The following is a 17,739-nucleotide window of genomic DNA, read 5'->3' as shown; positions in this document are numbered from 1 at the left end:
TTGGTGGATACATCCATATTCTTATTTAATCTGTTAACACTGTCATCGAGGAAACTGATGTATGGAAAATTCCGTTGCATTGTTTTTAAAATTAGTTTCACAGCAGCTATAGGTTATTCTGTCTTCATATACGCTCCTATCGCACTGGAGATCTCACAACGAAATTTTTTGGCAGGGAATTCTGCCTTTCCGTCAGAAACCGAATGTGCGGTGACTCAGCTCTTTTCAGAATTTTAATTTTTTTGTTGTGAAAATAAAAGAAAGACATTCAGACCTATACAATTATGACGGCTATACTCCTTAAAACGGAGAGTGTAACCAGGCTAGAGACTAACACAAAATAAAATGTTAAAAAAAGTCACGAAAGAGTTTGACCATTAGGACTGCTGTGCATAGGAAAGTTTCCTGCTACCCACAGACGAAAGAAGCGGCACTTTTCGAAGGGCATGGCCACACCGCGTCGACCATCAGCCCGCTTGCTTCAGCAGCACGTTGCACCAGCGGGCCACACAGACAACGTTGGATCCCGTTGGATAGAAAATAAATACTATGTAGAAATTTTATTTATTCCGTGTTTCTATGACTTCACGAAACAAGAGGCTTATACACGACCGGAAACCTTTAATATAGTTAATTATGCCTCACAAAGTAGCGTTGATAATTTTCCACATGTTACCTCTAAATTTTGTTCCACAGTGGCGCAATAATTTGACTTGCCTGGGCCGGCAGAATACCTTGAAACTTATAGGGGCTTTATTGAAACCTTGTTTATCGCGCCCTCTAGGAAGAGGAAATAGGACTGCGTGAGCCTCTGTTTCTTCCGCGAGGCGATAGGCTGCGTCGGCGCCCGTTATTCCGGCGGCAGTTTTCAAAAACCGAGAAATATCGATCATGATGAGCGAACAACGTACGACTATTGACATTATCCCGCTAATTTCGGACCTGCTGTCGTTTGATTCGTGTGCCCAAAGAACGCAAGCTACCTCACCTATCATTAAAGAAAGAAATTTTGATGTGGAAAGAAGTGGAACACTAATGCAGATGTCATGGTGCCAAACTATCCGCCGGGGTGGTTCAGTCAGCTAAGGCGTTGCGCTGCTGAGCACGAGGTCGCGGGATCGAATCCCGGCCCCGGCGGCCGCATTACGATGGAGGCTAAATGCAAAAAAAATGTGGTTGATCCCTCTTATATAGGAATCGGTATAGAACACGAAAGTGAAACGTGTCTTCACAGAAGTAGTGTAATGTTTATTGCACATTGATATATAATGTCTATTGGTGTTTTGTGGCTAAAGCGCCCTTAGGCGTTGATGCACCCACGCTGACGCCTGGTGGCACGTCTCCTCCATCACGACTACCAACGTCGATGACCATGAGCAACCGTCGTGCATATGGAAGCTGCACTACGCTGCACACGCTAGCACAACGCGAAAGACGAAGCACGTAACTGACACACTAATACAACGCGCAAGACAAAGCACGTAACTGAATCGTCACCGAGTCAAAGTCAGCGCGTACAGCGCGTCGTAATTGCAGCCTCCGCGATCAACTTCAGAAACATTTTCAGAGCTAATTGCGGAGGCCACGCTCCGCTGTGCTGAGTACGGTGAACGCCACCTAGGCGTTCACCGTTGGTAGTGCTTCTTGATGCCAGCGTCCCTTCGAATGCTGGCATCGAGGCGTCGTAGTGCTGAGACCACCGAAGCGTTCACTGTCGGTGCGCGTTAGTGTCATAATGCAGTACTTCTCTTTTCTGCTCGTAGGCGGCGGCACCGCCCCGAGCAAGAGCGCGGGTACACGGAGGAGTGTTAGATATATAAGGCGCGTCTGTGTAGCTCTCTGCAAATGCGTTTGTGGCGCAATGGGTTAAACGCTCGGCGATCTATCGTCGCGGACCGAGAGGTCGTGGGTTCGATTTCCAAATTTTGCATGTTTGTGGAACTTTTTCTTCTGGTTTCTTTCTTTGTATTATGCTCTATGACGTAAATACGTCAGTGAAGTCTTGGTGGACCCCGGCATAAAACACTTTCGTGTTAAAACGCCCGTGCGCTTGCGTTGTAGTGCACGTTAAAGAACCCCAGGTGGTCAAAATTAATCCGGAGCCCTCCACTACGGTGTGCCACATAATCAGAATTTTTTTGGCACCTAAAACCCCACCAAGAAGAAGAACATGGTGCCAAACTGTGAAAAGTGCACGTTTATAAAACAGGTGCCTTAGCCTTTTGTAGAGTTCTTATGTGATTCCACATAATTTAAAACGTGATAACGGATACTATTACCTTTCAAAGAGTCGCGGCCGAACAGCTTCATAACATCTAGATTTTGTACAGTCTTCCATCTTGAGAACTTTCGAGACCATTGAAGACCTTCTGTTTGAACGTTTACACTAGTGTGGAAGAAATGGCCCGAATAGATGCGAGAGCCAGAATAAAACTAGACTTCAGCCGTGATTGCACACAAGTAGTCGATCATTCAAGACGGAATAGTGGACTACTTGTGAATGGTGGAAAATGTCCGCACGTATATAACAATAGCGCCCTCTTTCCGACAATTTGGACGACTTAATTCCTTCTAGTGAAGACGATGTTCTGTTCAGCAGGAACCAGAAAGATGTTCGAACCAAGGCCACTAATGTCCAACTTGGGTGGCTTTTCGTCTGCACGGACACTCAGCCGCTGCAAGAGCCGCACAAGGATGTAGAACATGTCGACGTGTGCCAGCTTCTCCCCGGGACACGTCCGCGGCCCCATGCCGAAGCTAACCAGCGGGAAGGGATCTCGGCGGAGCTTGCCGGTGACGGGGTCCAGGAAGCGCTCTGGACGGAATTTTTCCGGCTCGTCCCACAGCTTAGGATCGATGTTGACAGCATACACGTTGTAGAATATGCCCGTGTCCTTGGGTATCTCGAACTTTCCTGCATAAAACGAATGCGTTTTGCACTCAGTTTCCCACCTGCACGTGTTTACTGCAGGTTTTGAAAGTGCTTATAATGCCTATTGAGCCGCCTAACGAACGTGATGCACATGAAGACAATACGAAAGATGAAACAACGTGAAGCGGTCTTCGATACCCTAACCATAACTGTAATTCTCCTTGTAATATGTGTGAATGACCCCAGGGTTTAGTAGGTGATGAGGCGTATACATATACGTGGTAGTTTCAAAATGCCTAAACTATTTTTGACTTTGTGGGTGGCTGATACCACCAAAATGTAGTAGCGGCGGCGAAGGCAGCATGTTGCCTGCTGCTTATGATTCTTTATCATCATCATCATGATCAATCGATCAAGCGTTGTAATGCCCCGGTGATATTGTACTTCGAGCGCCACACTCAAGAAGCTTTTTTTTTTCTTGCGTTTTGGATCACTGGTCGGCGCCTTGGGCACCTTATAATTCGCTATGGAGATATACTCGTGGTAAATAAATTCTCTGGTTTAACGTTACCAAGCTGCAGGATTGTCTATGAGGGACGCCGTAGTGGAGTGTTTCAGATAACGTTTTACCACATGGGGTTGTAACGTGCGCCCAAAGTAAGGTGCACGAGCGCATTTGAACTCCGCCTCGTTCGAATGCGGCTGCCATGGCCGGGAATCAAACCCACGTCCTCATGTTTAGCAGCACGATATCATAGCCATGAAGGTATAGCATCGGGGCGATTTTTCTGCGGTCATTATTAGGAATACACCACGTCCGATATCGATTTTTAGGCCCATGGACTTAATTCACAAGGTTTTATTTATAACGAGGGTTTGTCGTTGCTGGTCTAATTCACTAAAATCATCCTTGTCTTAATTAGTATAAGAATGCTCTCAGATATAACTATAACTTGGGGCCTGGTCTGCACATACGGGGTGAGTTTACAAAATATTGAATCAATGCTTGGCGATTGATCCATGCGGTCTGACGCGCACACGTTCCCGTCGCTGATCCCTCTTAAACATCCCAGTTAAAGGAGGACATAGGGAATTTGCGAAAATACAATCTATTCCATAAGCCATTATGTTTCTCCATGTAACAAGAACTGTACTGTTGTGTAGTGACAACGGCTTTCTAAAACTGTTTTAACAAAATTCCTCCGGCATACGACAGAAACTGGTGTGGCTGAGATGGAAGTGACTCCGATGTCGACAGGACCAATGACCAACGAGATCAATTGATTTTCGCCACGACAGCTGTGCGCCCCAAAGTACGAGAAAAATCACTGTCATTGTGACAATGAGATTTAAATTCAGTATTTTACCGGGGGCATTACCGTGACCATGACAAACCTACTGCATGCCCTCACCGACTTTAGTGTCCGTAGTGGTGTTGTGCGGTAGGCCTAGGGGAGCTACAGGGAAGCATCGAAGAGTCTCCATCAAGCAGGCAACGGTGAAAGGCATCTTTTCCCTGTCCTTGTAGACAGGCGGCGTGGTTCCTGGGAAAGTCAAAGTGACACACCTCCGTAAGCGTACGGCATTCCTTTTTGATATTCGTTATGCAGCACGACTGGAAATAATTTGATAGGCTGAAAAATTCAAAGAGTGTTGCGTGATAAGTGTGAAAATTTCATCTAGGGTGGCGAACGATATCCTTACTCTTACAAAGACAATAATAAACAATTTGCAGTTATCTGCCTTCCCTCTGCTAATTAACTAAGGACAATCTGTTCAATAGAAACTGGAAAAACAATGTTCATAATGTTCATTGAAATTGTTCAAATCATCTTTCAGTGTAAGCGATCTCCCGGTGTTATAGTAAACAGCTATAACGTTGAAAATATGTGAAGGACATTGCAACTAACATTGCTGTACAGTGCCAAAGCACGAGAAACGTCGTGACTAGTAAAAGTCCTCACCAATTGTGTCCTCAATTTCTTTTTGAATCTTTGCTTGAATCCACGGCTCTTTAGCCATCATCAGAAAAAGACATTGAAGTTCTCCAGCTGAAGTGTCCGTAGCGGCTGCATCAACAAAGAGTCGTTTTTCGAATACACATAATAATTACACTGGGGTTAGCGTAACTTGGATCGAACGTAGAGCAGTACATGCAGGAGGGGTTTTTGGGTTTGTGGCGGTCACGCAACAACACAACAAAACTGCGATTATGCTCCCTGAAGAATATATTTGCAATATAACGGTCCCTTTACCTTTATCATCATTAATTGTATAAAAGACGAAAGAGAAACGCGCTCTTTGATTCTTTAAGTTGGATAATAACACGAAATTCGCTTGTATATGCTGCGCATTTTCAAAAAAAGTTTTTGCAGCACATGAGAACAACTGTTTACGTCTGAAACCTCCCAGGTGTTTCTGGCTGACTTTTCGAAGAAAGAAAGATAACATTGCTAGTTCTTGTCTTACATTCGATAACACTACTATACTGTTGTAATCGGCATGAACCCAAGAAATAAGAAAACCAGTCAGTTGAACAAGAAGTAGCCCATTCATAATTGCCCTTGCGAATGATGTTAAGATAACTCGGACATGTCTTGTAATGCACAAAAGGACCACGCTGAGTCTTATTGTCCGAGGTGATCTAAGAGAGGTCGTAAGCCGAAGAACATTACGCAACGTACGAACCTCCAAATATGTTTAAAACAACCTGGACCATGTTGCCTTTGGTCAGATATTCGGCGTCCCCTTTTTCTTCACGTATAGCATCTTCCCGCGCGGACAACATGGCGTGAGTGAAGTTCTCCGTCTTGCCTGAAAGAAAACGGAACCTTAGATCATGCTGTAATGATAGGCAGTTGTGACATAAAAAATAACATTAAAAGTAAGGGGGTTTTACGTGCCAAAACCGCGATCTGACAATGAGGCACGCCGTAGTGGGGGACTCCGGAATAATTTGGACCAACTGGCCCCTGAGGTTCTTTAACGTGCACCTAAATCTAAGTACACGGGTGTTTGTTCTCGCATTTCGCCCCCATCGAAATGCGGCCGCCGTGGCTGGGATTCGAAAAATTACGTAACCAACACCTCGAGATGTACCTCGGCACTTTCTTTTTTTTTTTTTGTAAAGCACAAGTTGGCAGTAGATGTAGTAATAAACTTTATTTATGAAACAAAATCCGGAAGAAAAACAGAAATTGTCAAATAAATATTCTGCTTCCATCAATGAATCGAGAGAATAATATAGAAATTGATAAAGTAAAGTAATCTTATAATCTTATACTGAATACGCTAAGCATAACACAGATCAAATAACTATAATTGCTTTTTTGAAAAGCAATGCCTGTTCAAAATAATACTTCGATACAGGCCCGGTAATATTATATATTTGTAGAGTCACTGCTAAGGTTGTTCTGCAGCCGTTGCTAAACTTCTTTCGTTCTTGCATGGGTTAGTCATTGTTTGGGTTACGCGCGGTAATCTGCCTTGTGCTATTTGCGGCATCTTCATCTCATTGTTTAATCATTGACCTCTTGATAGATGACACAATTCAAACGCTACTATGTGCCCCGTCACAGCCCTCGTCTGCAGAACGGATCTGTTTGGGTTATGTACTGGCTTATCCTTTTAAGGCGAAAGCCTTATATGCCATTCAAATGACGTTCAAACAACCTTGAAAAAAATCGTGTCGATGTTTCTGGAAGTAAAAAAAAAAAAAAAAAAAACGTGTGCGGCTTGCACTAGTTGTGCAGGGCTGGAGTAAACAGCGGAGCTGCTGATCGACCTAGCTTTTTCCAGGTTTGACAAGGCTTGACTAAGTTTTGCTAGGAATCGAGATAAGTGCTGCTAGGCGCAGTATTCCGAATGGGATCGCCGCCGACGCGCAGATTGTCGTTTGGCCATGCGAAGCGCTTCAAGATCAGGCGTGAGCTTTCGAGCAGCCGTGAGCTTTGGAAAATACATGGGCTGTGAAAGTGAGCGCTGTTGCTACTCTATCCACCCGACTTTTTAGGCTTAGGACTTGAAAAATTCCTGCATCGTTCCGAGTCACTCGTATTTGTTGAATGTGAGCCCTTCGAAAGAATTTTGTATGCTTTGAAAGCCCTTAGGTGGGCGAGGCTTAACTGTCCCACATCAAATGAAAGCTCCAATAATTTTTACTCATTCGATCTATAAACATGGACAAGCCTATAGCGCCACAAAGAGAGCACTCTGTATAGGGACTACAGAAGTGTTGTGTTTGATTTTTTTGTTATGCGGCATGCGCACTCTTATCGACCAACGCGGGCACACCAGCCTTCGGCAAACCGAAGGAGACGTTGTCGTCAACGCAGGTATGAAGTCAAATAACGTTAATAATCCTCTAAAGTCGTGTTTAAAGATAGGTAAATGCGCATGCTTCTACGTACCCGGTGCGTAAGTGGCTTCAGCCGCGCTGAACAACTTGTCAAAAGTTCCAATGAAATCCCGAAAGAGATGTTCTACCGCCTTTTCTCTGCGCCGGTACAATATTCCCAGCCAGGGCGCGATGTCGCTTGGCAGGCCGTTAGGGGCGATCTTATAGAACTTGCGGTCGAGCTCTTTCATAAGCTCGATATCCTCCTTTGCTTCCTCCACCCTGCGCAGAGAAGCCAGCTCCGTCATGTTTTACTATTACGCGATGGTAGATGAGAGAGAGAGAGAGAGAAACAACTTGAAATAAAGATCGTGCTTGGTTACTATGGTTGGAGCCCCTCTTCCAGGGCCCCACTGGCAACTGCGGCGCGCCGGGCCTGGTCGAGGGTCGCCAATTGGCTTCCCAAGTCCAGTTCAGAGAGTCGCGCCTCCCACGACCAATTGCTAAGTATGTCGTTAAGTAGCGGCGAGACGACGTCTGCCGGATGCTGCGTGCATAGGTAAGTGACGTGTTCTAGTGTCGGGGTGGAGTCGCGCCATGAGGATCTGTCGCTTTGTTTGTTGGGAAACATATTGTGGAGTCTATGTAAGTGTGGGTAGGTGTTTGTATTCGGCGCCAGTCCCTCGCCTGTCGCCTGTTGAGCTTTGGGTGAGGTGGAGCTTTGGTTCGTCTTCCTAGTCGTTGTGCCTGAAGTATGTCTCTCGGTGTGCTGCCGGGTGTCGGAGAGGCGTCCGTTGGAGTGGTATGTATCGCGGCTCGGCGTGTTATACCTCGAGCCAGACGATCCGCCCGATCGTTTCCTTCCACTCCGTTGTGTGCAGGACACCAGGTTATCCCGTGGTCCAATTGGAGGCTTGGTCCTAGTATGCGAAGGACCCCGGCCGGTGGAACTCCCCAAAGGAAGAGCCAGCAGGCGTCTTGTGAGTCTGTGAGTACATAAGCCGACTGGCTCTTGGCCTCAGCGTCTCGGATGGCTAGGGCTATGGCCGTGGATTCCGCCGTAGCGCTTGAAGTCGCGCGTACGGACGCTGCTACGGTCGGTGCTACAGCCGCGATGCTACAGCCGCATAAGTAGGAGTCGCTGTCTCACCTCGGGGGTATAAGCCCGCGTTAGTAAAGTATGTGTCTGCATCCTCCAGCCTTTTGCGCAGGATGGCTGCTCGGGCTTGTCGCCGTTTCACGTGGAAGTGAGGGTTCATGTGACGTGGGATGGGGTTCACATGGATTCTTGCTCATAGATCAGGTGGCATAAGTGTGCTCTCGTCTCCGCAGAACTGTGGCGTTAGGGGCTAGATGCTGCCATGAACTGCGCATTAAATGTAGCAAGACACCGAAAGCACAAGACACCGAAAGAGACGCGCAAGAGACCAGTCGCGCAATGCTCGCGGTTTTTCGTCAAGCATGGCTGATTCGAGCGCAACGACGAACCTCGATCATTTTGCGGCAACGTTGCGAAGAAGAACGCGACGGCTAAGCAGAGCGGCTGCTCATTGTGCCCGATCTACTGCCCCACGTGCCTGGTTGCGACGATAAAATCATCGACGAGACATGCGACCCGATCGCAACACTACAAGTGGCGACCCCCAGAGATGCTGGTTGCGCACAGGACGGCTTCCCCTGGTTTCCCATCATTAGCGTGCCCTCACAACCACCTGAGCTATCTTCGGCAGCCTGGCCGAGTGTAATGAAGAGAAAGACGTACCTGGGCTCGCGGGCTCGGGATACGGGCGCGGACAGAGAGAAGACGATGATGCAGAGAATATAACAGCCGGCCCTGTGAACGGGTGTTATCTCTGTTCTCTCCTTTACAATATATATACCCCTTTGCCGGGTGACCGGCTTTTGCCGGGTGACCGGCTGACCACGTTTCCGTGGTCAGATGCCTAGTACGCTACTCCAAATGAGAAGGGCGATGCATAAGAAGTATTTACTACACTAAGGAAATGACTGATTAAATCATTATCGAATCATTCATGAATGCTTACAATACTTTCTGGTAAATGACGCAACAAAGTCTGTTACTTTAGGTACCAATACTATGTGACAGATTGTAAGTAAGTTCTGCTTCGCTTTGTGTAGAATCCCACTGAATGTATCGTTCTAGCCTGGTGGCTATTAAAACATGTTTACCACTGCTCTCATCCCGCAGGACAACAAGAAGGCCATGACCCAAGCATGGACCCGCAATGCCAGTGCATTGACACTGTTTAGGCACGATTACTCGCCTTAGCGGCGATGGTGTTGCGCTGCTAAGCACGAGGTCACGGAATCAAATACCGGCCGCGGCGGCCGTATATTTATGGGGGCGAAATGCAAAAAGGCCCATGTCCCCTGCATTGGGGGCACAATAAAAGTACCCTGGTGGTCAAAATTAATCCAGAGTCCCCCACTAAAGCGTTGCTTCTAATCCAATAATGGTTTTTGGCACGTAAAACCCCAGAATTCATTCATTAGGCATGAATATTTAGCGCGTTCTGTTTGGGGTTTCTTTTCTTTTTTTTCAGTTATAATACAGTGCGTCGGACAGCATCAGTATCTAAACGCAAGGCTCCCTAGATTCAAGCCAATAATTCGCTACAGCCGTCTCAGTTGTTTACCCTCGCATGGTTCACTAAAAAATTGTCAAAAGAAAGCTTAAGAATAAAAGTGATTTTGAAGTTTTAGTGTATCCTTAGCAAAATTTTACTAATGTTTTCATATGTAGTCGACTTCGAGTTTTGTCGCTTGCTTTTTTCCTTGATTTTTGCGGAGTAAGGGATCGTCAAGCTATTTGTCGACTTTTTTTCCCCGCATCCTTCATATGTATGCATGAAAACCAACTCAATAAATAAAATGTCATCGCACTGGTTTGGCCAATGCCATTCGAGCTACAAATAAATATTACGACCCAATTCGAAAGGCCCAATCTAATGCAAATATTACATCTGCATAACGAGAAAGTGGAGTAGCGTACTGACATTTCTGTCAGACAATTTGGGGAAGTATGATCAATTTCGCTGACCACTCACGAAAAGCGGACAGCACTTGTCATGCGGAAGAAAATTGGCCGTTTCACCAAGGTGAAGTATTGGAACGGATAAAGACGTTTAGCGTTTCGCTTGGGCTCCTCGTACGGTGCTCTACATAATATATAGCAATACGCGGAGGCTTCACATTTGCGTGACACGAGTAACTGCTACTGCGTAGCAGAAACAGCACCTTGGTATCGGATATCAGGTGTCTTAGAACAACTAGCATAGTTAGGAACGCCAGCAGTGGCCATACGCAAGTCGCACCTCGATCGAGCACGAGATGAGACCAATGGAAAGCCGTCGCCATTTATCGGTGCCCAACGAAAGGATTAAATAGCTTTAGCTTCATATTTCATTTACTAGTAGTCCGTTCTGCTAAGACAAGTGCATGCACCGTTGTGTGGTATGAACGCAACTGCTCAGCGGGAAGGCTATGTGTGCACAAAGCTAGGAAGACAGAAGGCAGCACTGACTCCGCCGCAGAACTGATAGAGCGGAACGTGACTTGGCTTCGTCAAATTTTCAACCAATCCCACTGCGCTTCCCTGGAGACCTTCTAAACATCCACGCGTGGGGGGATTCGCATGCGCCATCGATACCTTGATCGCCCAACGGCGGCGGCAACAACGACGCCCACGGCAGCGCAAACGCACCTCGAGTGTCCGTTATATACTGTTATCGCCTTTGTAGCCCCCTCTTATCGAACTGCGTGTTTTGAATGGGATATACTTTATCAGTGGCTGCCGGCACAATTTAGTTTAGCAGTCACGCAGACTGAATGCACCCATTCGGTGCAAGACAATGGCAAATATCTTTCAATTGTTCTCGGACGAACAGACGCAGCAGCTACACTTCTTTCTATGGCACGTGATTATACTATATTGTTTCATAACAACTCAATGAGCTTCGTGAGCAGCCGCCATTTAATTTCACTTAAAGCCCTGTCTACGACCTGGGCTAAACAATTTACTATGTTGTGCCGGATGTGGCTTGACCGGTTTAATTAGTGAAACTCGTTTATTATGTAGGCTCACAGACGTACCTGCGCCACTTGCTGCTGTGATAAGCAATCGCACATTGTCTGTGCGTTTGCACGCATTATATATATGCGGTGTTACACAATGGAACAGTTGTGTCACATAAAAGAAACTGGACAGCCGGTCACATTCTGAACAAAAAAGATATATTAGGACAGTGGTCACAATGGACGCATACGCTGAAGGCAGCCCGAACGCTAGATTGCTTCCTGCGCTGTACGAACTTGTGACATAGGCTGTGATAGCGACGTGTGCCGCCTCTGAATTTTGTGCACCGATTTCCGCTCGACTGCTCATCTTTCTCCCTTCCCATGTCCTTAAATTATTTTTCCATTTCTACCCATGCACGGTAGCCGACCGTTTCCTTTTCTCGCTTGAAAATATATCCGGGGTCCGCCGCTGAGGCGTGCTTCATAATCAAATCGTTGTTTTGGCACGTAAAACCCCAGAATTCAATTCCTTTTTCGTGCTACCCTCTCAGTCTTTCCTCTGTTTCTATCTCTCTCTATTCAACTGGGAGAGCGTGAAGCTTGGTGTTTCAATGAAGGTCGCAAGACATTATAAGTTGCAGAGGTCTACCTTACTTGTTGTGCCCCTGGAATGATGCAATCGCCCGATTGTTGTGAGTGTGCTCAGCTATAACATGCAAAATCCGCGTGTTACGTCTCGCTCTCCCGAAGAGGAAATTGCTGTAGTGTTATAATGTTTCCGCTAGGAAACTACCAATGATACCAAAATTCAGCTTTTTCTCACTTGGGAGTCAAATTACAATTTAGTAGCGGATAATCATCACGTTGCGAAATGGCAGTACGCTAAATATTATGTCGGGATCCGCGATGACATTACAGCCTGCAATGAACGGTACGTGCGGATGGCTTCGGCCGCATGAGTGTGACATACGAGCATGATCGAACCCCCAATTCAAGAGTTCATGCACCATCACGCATACGCGGTGGTTCAATTATATATATTGTAGCGACGGCAGCGACAAGCGAGGAGACTGTGGCGGGCCAGCTCAGCAAGCGTGTGTGCGCGAAGCGTGTGGCGCGCTGTGGCAAAGGTTAGTCGCTTCTATTGGAACGCTTTTCCGAACGTTCGTCTCAGTTCATATAATTTCTGTTTATTTTTTAAGTATTGGTTTTTTGTCTGGTGCTTGCAGCTGGCGCCGTACTGCTCCCGAAACCCGAACAGAAGCGAGGACGCTTCAAGTATTAAATAAAACGCAATAGGAAGGAATCCTCCGTACGTTGTGCCGTAGACAGAAACTCCTATGAGGGTGTACAGGATATGTAGAAACGGTTCCCTTGATTCGACAAGCTGCGGGCCCTCTTTAAGGGAGTCCACGTAGTCGTCGACGACCTCCGTGCACAGCTTCTCGAGGGACTCGCTGACGGCGTACTTCCTGCAATTGAATAAACAACAAGTAAAACAGAAAACAGTTGTGCTCGTGGGAAAGCACAATTCGAACTTTGCGACCATCGCGGGGAAGCGTGTTGCATGAATTGTTGGATGCAGTACTTTTATAGTGACGCATATCAACGCCGGTCGCAGAGTAAGAGCGCGCTGCTCTCGCAGGAATAAGAAAAGGATTCGAGCTGGAGACCTGTGCTGGCTCCGCCATATATAGTCGCTTAACTTGCTACGAATGTGCGCGGTTAAAAATAAATTCTCACTTTCGCCCAAAAGGCGAAGCATCGATTGCGATAGCAAATTAGTAGACATCTATACAAAGTAAAGGTAGTAGCTTTATCATTCGTAAAAACTTGTAAACATTCGCTTATTAACTAAATCAACAAGCATGGTGCCAGCGCGCACAGGCAAACATGAACAAATCACACTCGATTATCGTGGACACTCGCTGTCAAAACGCTGGCTTGAGGAAGCGCGGCCGCAGCGAGCGAAGTGATCTTCGTGCTGTCTGTTGCTTCAACGGAAACTGTGCGGCGTGAACACAGCACGTACAAAGGTATGAGCCGTCGGTGCACCTAGAGTCTGCCCCCAACTCAGGTCGCTTTAAAGACACCGTCCGCGCGACCCAGTAATACGCTGTTGCAGCCAGAGTACAACGCCACCCACTCTCTCCCCTCCCCCCCGTTGCCTCGCGTGCGACGGAAGACGGCGCACTTCCTCCCACCTTTCCTCCCTTGCGCGCGCGAGATTGAGCCGCGAACCTCGGCTCCCCTCGCGCGCTTTCACTCGCACATACCGCATACGGCGCTCGGTGACGGTGCTATCGCGCTTCGACGTTATACGGAACATCACGGCGACGGCGACGGCAAAAATGCGCCTGAAGTGGCCATATAACTGCTATCGCAATATAACGAGCGCTCATCCCAAACGCCTGCCTACACTTTGCTTTTATGCACAGCACATTGAATTTAGCAACGTATGTTTTACTTATGCTTCAACGTTTCCGGACAGAGCATCTAAATCCTGAACGCGAAATATGCAATTGTTTAGCACATGAGAATTTGCATCTTCACAGATTTTCACGATAATTTATTGTATTCGAGAGTTCATCGCAAATTGATGAAGTTTTATATATCAAACGAGTGAACACTGTGACCATTTGTAAACATCGACCAGTTTCCCTTTTGTAATAATAGAATTCTGCACTTGCCAACTAGCTGTCACAGAAGTGTCTGCTGTAGATGAGGACTACAAACCTTACAGCAAGGAGGGCCACCTTTCGAAGTGCTTTCCAACGTGGGTTGTAATCCTCGAACATAATATCGTGATTTCCCTGGGTTTGTAGGGTACCTGGAATTGAAAAGAACATCTTTAAAAAAAGAAGAAAGGAAGTTAGGCTTTTATATGTCGAGGCTGCGCAGGCGCAGGTACGTATTGGCAGCTCGCCTATTAATCGGGACATAATTATTTGGATTTACAGATAGCACACAGAGTAACATGCGACTTTCTCGTACAGTGGTTCATATATCCCACTTGTCAGCTAAATTTGGAAGTCGTTTTTGTGCCAGGTAATGGAGGAAAACGGCAATAAATATATTGGTGCCCGTTTTTAGGAAACTGGGACCAGATTCACGAAGATTTCCTTTCGTAAGTTCGCTTTGCCATTTTTTCTGTCAGGCGCGTTTGCGTGCGCGCGTGCGTGTGCGTGTGTGTGTGTGTGTGTGGTTGAATGCGTATATGTGTTACAATACATACAAGGTGTCCCACGATGTATGTGCTTAAATTTGAAAATATGCAGGTGCCGCGTAGCTGGACAGAACCAAGGTAATTATTATTGCGTCATTTGGAGGAAGCGAAACTATTTTCATGTATTTCATCACATTACATACTGAGGTATTATAAATAATTAACTTCAGAAATATTATGATCACAGCAAATGTGGTAATCAGAATATTGTAGGCCATTATAAAAACCTCCAGATAAATCTTTCTACTGCTCCATGCATGCTACATAAAAGTTTTTTCCAAGCGTTAAAGAAAGCCCGCAAAACAATAAAAAGTGTGGAGCGACTTGTCGCGCAGCACCTTTCGAGTGCTATTTCCGGCTTCTTTCTGACATCACAAAGAAAATATTCCCTTCCAGTGCAACAAGCTATGGTAAATAACCTTGAATGTTGTGGTTGCTTATAGATTCAGGGTCAGAATATCTGCGGAGTTGTCCTTCAACATAATATCCAGCGTTCCTGTCGGTGTTGTTGTAAGGGTATTGCCGATTAATGTTATCAGGCGAACAATGAATACAGAGAGAAGAAGAGCAAATCTTAAACATAACCGCGTACTACTTCTACGATTAAAATATAAACAGGAATAAATAAATTAAGATGAAATGAAGCTGATGAAATTTAAGTAAATACTAGGGGAGCATGTAGTGATGAACGACTATAGACGTAAAATAAAACGTTGCAAGCGAACTCATTCGCCTGAAAGCTCACCCATCTTAGTTGAAAAGCGCCCGGCAAACTCATGTCGTCGGTCGAGTGACGCCTCGCGGATGGTATTGTAGCTGTTCAGAAGAACCATGGGCCTGTGGGAAATCCACAGTGTGAAGACGTCTCCGTACACCTTGGACCATTCGATCGCCTTAGTCGGCAAGTTGACATTGCGAAGACCTGCAAAGGTCGTGGAAACAGTGTACACCTCCCTGATCATATTAGTTAACAGCATTATATCAGCATCATATTAGTTAACCGTTAGCAGCACTTAACAGCAGTCTTATCTCTGGCTGATGTTCGACAGTGTCATGAGAACGCAACAGTAATTGACGCGCATCTTCGGTTTGTCCGTGACAAGAAAAATGTGACCAGGAAAATGAAACGATCACTCAGGTCTGCAACTGGAACAAGTCCAATTACGTATTTATTCACGTCAGCAACTATTTTAGATGAACTACATGGAATATTTTGACAAACTGCGTGGTGCTACCGCTGATAAGATATTTGTATTAGAATAATCAGAAAAAGAATCTGAGTTCACAGATTACAAATGTTCAGTGGCCACAACAACTAGTGCCCTTAGCAGTACATTGAATTTATCTAACAGCTGCATGTAGCAGGCTCGTCTTTAAGCTATGCATGCAATATCCAGGAAGAAAATTACTTCTGGATGCACCATAGCTGCCTGGTTTGAGTGGCTGATACCTTAATGGTAGCCTACAGATGCAGAGAGGTTACTGTATCAGTGGACTGCGACATAAATTACTGGACACGTTGACAGCAACCAAGCTTATAGCACACCTGACTATTGTTAGGCTCAAACTGGAATACGCATGTATCGTTTGGCAAGCGCACGCTTAAAAAAAGAATTTAAAGCACTCGCGCATACCTGTATATAACAGAAGATCGTCAGACTCATTGGCTCTTTTATTGTACAGACTCCCCCATTTTCCTACAGAAAGACAACAGCACCCAGATTTTGATATCACGGCGGACAATAGGGAAGCTGAAGTGACTGTTGCATTTTTTAAATAGTTCAGCAACACTGAACTCTCACTACCACTTGAAGGCGTGAGTGTGAAGAAAGAAGAGGCAACTTAAGATGGAGTTAATGTTAAAAAATCAAGACTAACACATTCACAGTGATCTTTCCAGTGCACAACCGAAGAGCGAAATCTACTACATTAGACTCACACGCTTATAAACATTAGACTGAAACAATATACCTGAACATTACAAAGTAGAATAAAAATATTCCGTCTGAAAACATTGGAAGTTAAACTAATGGTAGGCACTAATCTAAGGCATGAACACATTCAGCAATGTTTCCTTTCATAATAAAAACAAAAAAGGAACAAATAGGAAATGGTTGGAAATAGTGTGAGTGCATTACGAAGAATACGTTCAGAAAGACTGAAAGATGGGCCAAGTTGGCGATGGAGCATTAATAATGCACGAACAGTGCGACCGGCGTAAGTACGGTATGATGGCAAATATAAGAACTGGCAGTGCCTGTTCTGATCCTAATTTGAACCACTTTTATAAAACAGCGTGGTGCGTCACTTACTGAGAAGGTTTCCGACCAGCGGCAAAGGAAACGGTCCCCTGGGATACTTGGACACCCGGTGGTAGAAACGACCGACAAAGTAGGATACTGCGAAGACCAGCGCAGTGGTGATCCACCGCCAGTCCCAGAGGGACGACAGGGCGAGCCTCTCGAGAAGAGCGCTCATGGTTGGCTGTCTCCGTTTTTCCGAATCCTGCAGCAGTCGGTGAATCTCCTGAACAGCAATTGCGAAATACATGCCACTATGCTCCCTCCTACGGGCTTAAGGGAGAGGGAAAAAGAGAGAGAAAGCTGTTTATTGAAAAAGCAGAGTCATTAGCAAGCGTATAGTTGCCTACATGCTGCTCTGCAGGGATTGGGGCGGAGGGGAAGAAATGACTTAAGGACTAGAATGAGGGCTAAAATCTGCAGCTGAACAATATAGGAGAGAGAATGCATGTGCTCCTGCAACGTTTGCGAAAGACACCACGTCATTGCGGGCACAGCTACTACGCGCTTAATATGCACAAGTGGCACCACTTGGTGCTCCCGTTCGTTCCTGACTACCGCGGCAAATTGGTTTAGTACGGCTTGGTCAGCAAAGTAAGTTTCGCTTTAAAGGTGTTTTAGAAAGTGTGTGCGACGGATCCTGATTTCATCTTCAATGGACTAATGGGTGGGTGTTGTAATATATATTTCCACTCCCTATAGATGTAGTGGTCTCTCGGCAGGGCATCGGGCCGTTTGGGTTTGCGCGAGCTAGCGCCAGGCTGTGCTAGCAGCGTCTGAATGCGTGGGTAGGGAACCGTGCTACGGCGCGCAAATCCGGCTCTTCGCAAGCGTATGTATAGGCTTCGCGTGCGCATGCTCTTTCGGGCGCCTCTCACCGGATCCCCTCACCCTCCCCCGGCCCTCTATCCACACGCATGTAGCAAGCGAGGGATCAGTGGTTGCCACATACGTATGCACGTGCCAC

At 46.1% G+C, this 17,739-nt stretch overlaps 1 protein-coding gene across 2 annotated transcripts in view; it reads right to left on the bottom strand.

The window, feature by feature from the left end:
• Positions 1–1,979: 1,979 nt before the first annotated feature.
• Positions 1,980–17,739, bottom strand: part of LOC119442570 (cytochrome P450 1A1-like) — a 43,033-nt gene continuing 27,273 nt past the window's right edge. Inside the window, exons 2-10 of one of the 2 annotated variants that reach the window (XM_037707491.2) lie at positions 16,785–16,998; positions 15,218–15,394; positions 13,983–14,076; positions 12,563–12,718; positions 7,282–7,490; positions 5,561–5,686; positions 4,837–4,941; positions 4,285–4,416; positions 2,548–2,914 (exon numbers count right to left, since the gene is read on the bottom strand). In XM_037707491.2, coding sequence (XP_037563419.1) covers positions 2,562–2,914; positions 4,285–4,416; positions 4,837–4,941; positions 5,561–5,686; positions 7,282–7,490; positions 12,563–12,718; positions 13,983–14,076; positions 15,218–15,394; positions 16,785–16,950 — 1,518 coding nt within the window. In that variant the 5' untranslated portion in view covers positions 16,951–16,998 and the 3' untranslated portion in view covers positions 2,548–2,561. Of the gene's footprint in view, positions 2,915–4,284; positions 4,417–4,836; positions 4,942–5,560; positions 5,687–7,281; positions 7,491–12,562; positions 12,719–13,982; positions 14,077–15,217; positions 15,395–16,784; positions 16,999–17,739 lie in introns of both variants that reach the window. The other variant, XM_049662238.1, reaches the window with a different exon arrangement.

The sequence above is a fragment of the Dermacentor silvarum genome, chromosome 2 (assembly GCF_013339745.2).
Source record: "Dermacentor silvarum isolate Dsil-2018 chromosome 2, BIME_Dsil_1.4, whole genome shotgun sequence".
Classification (NCBI taxonomy): domain Eukaryota; kingdom Metazoa; phylum Arthropoda; class Arachnida; order Ixodida; family Ixodidae; genus Dermacentor; species Dermacentor silvarum.
This window is presented reverse-complemented; position numbering and strand designations above follow the sequence as displayed.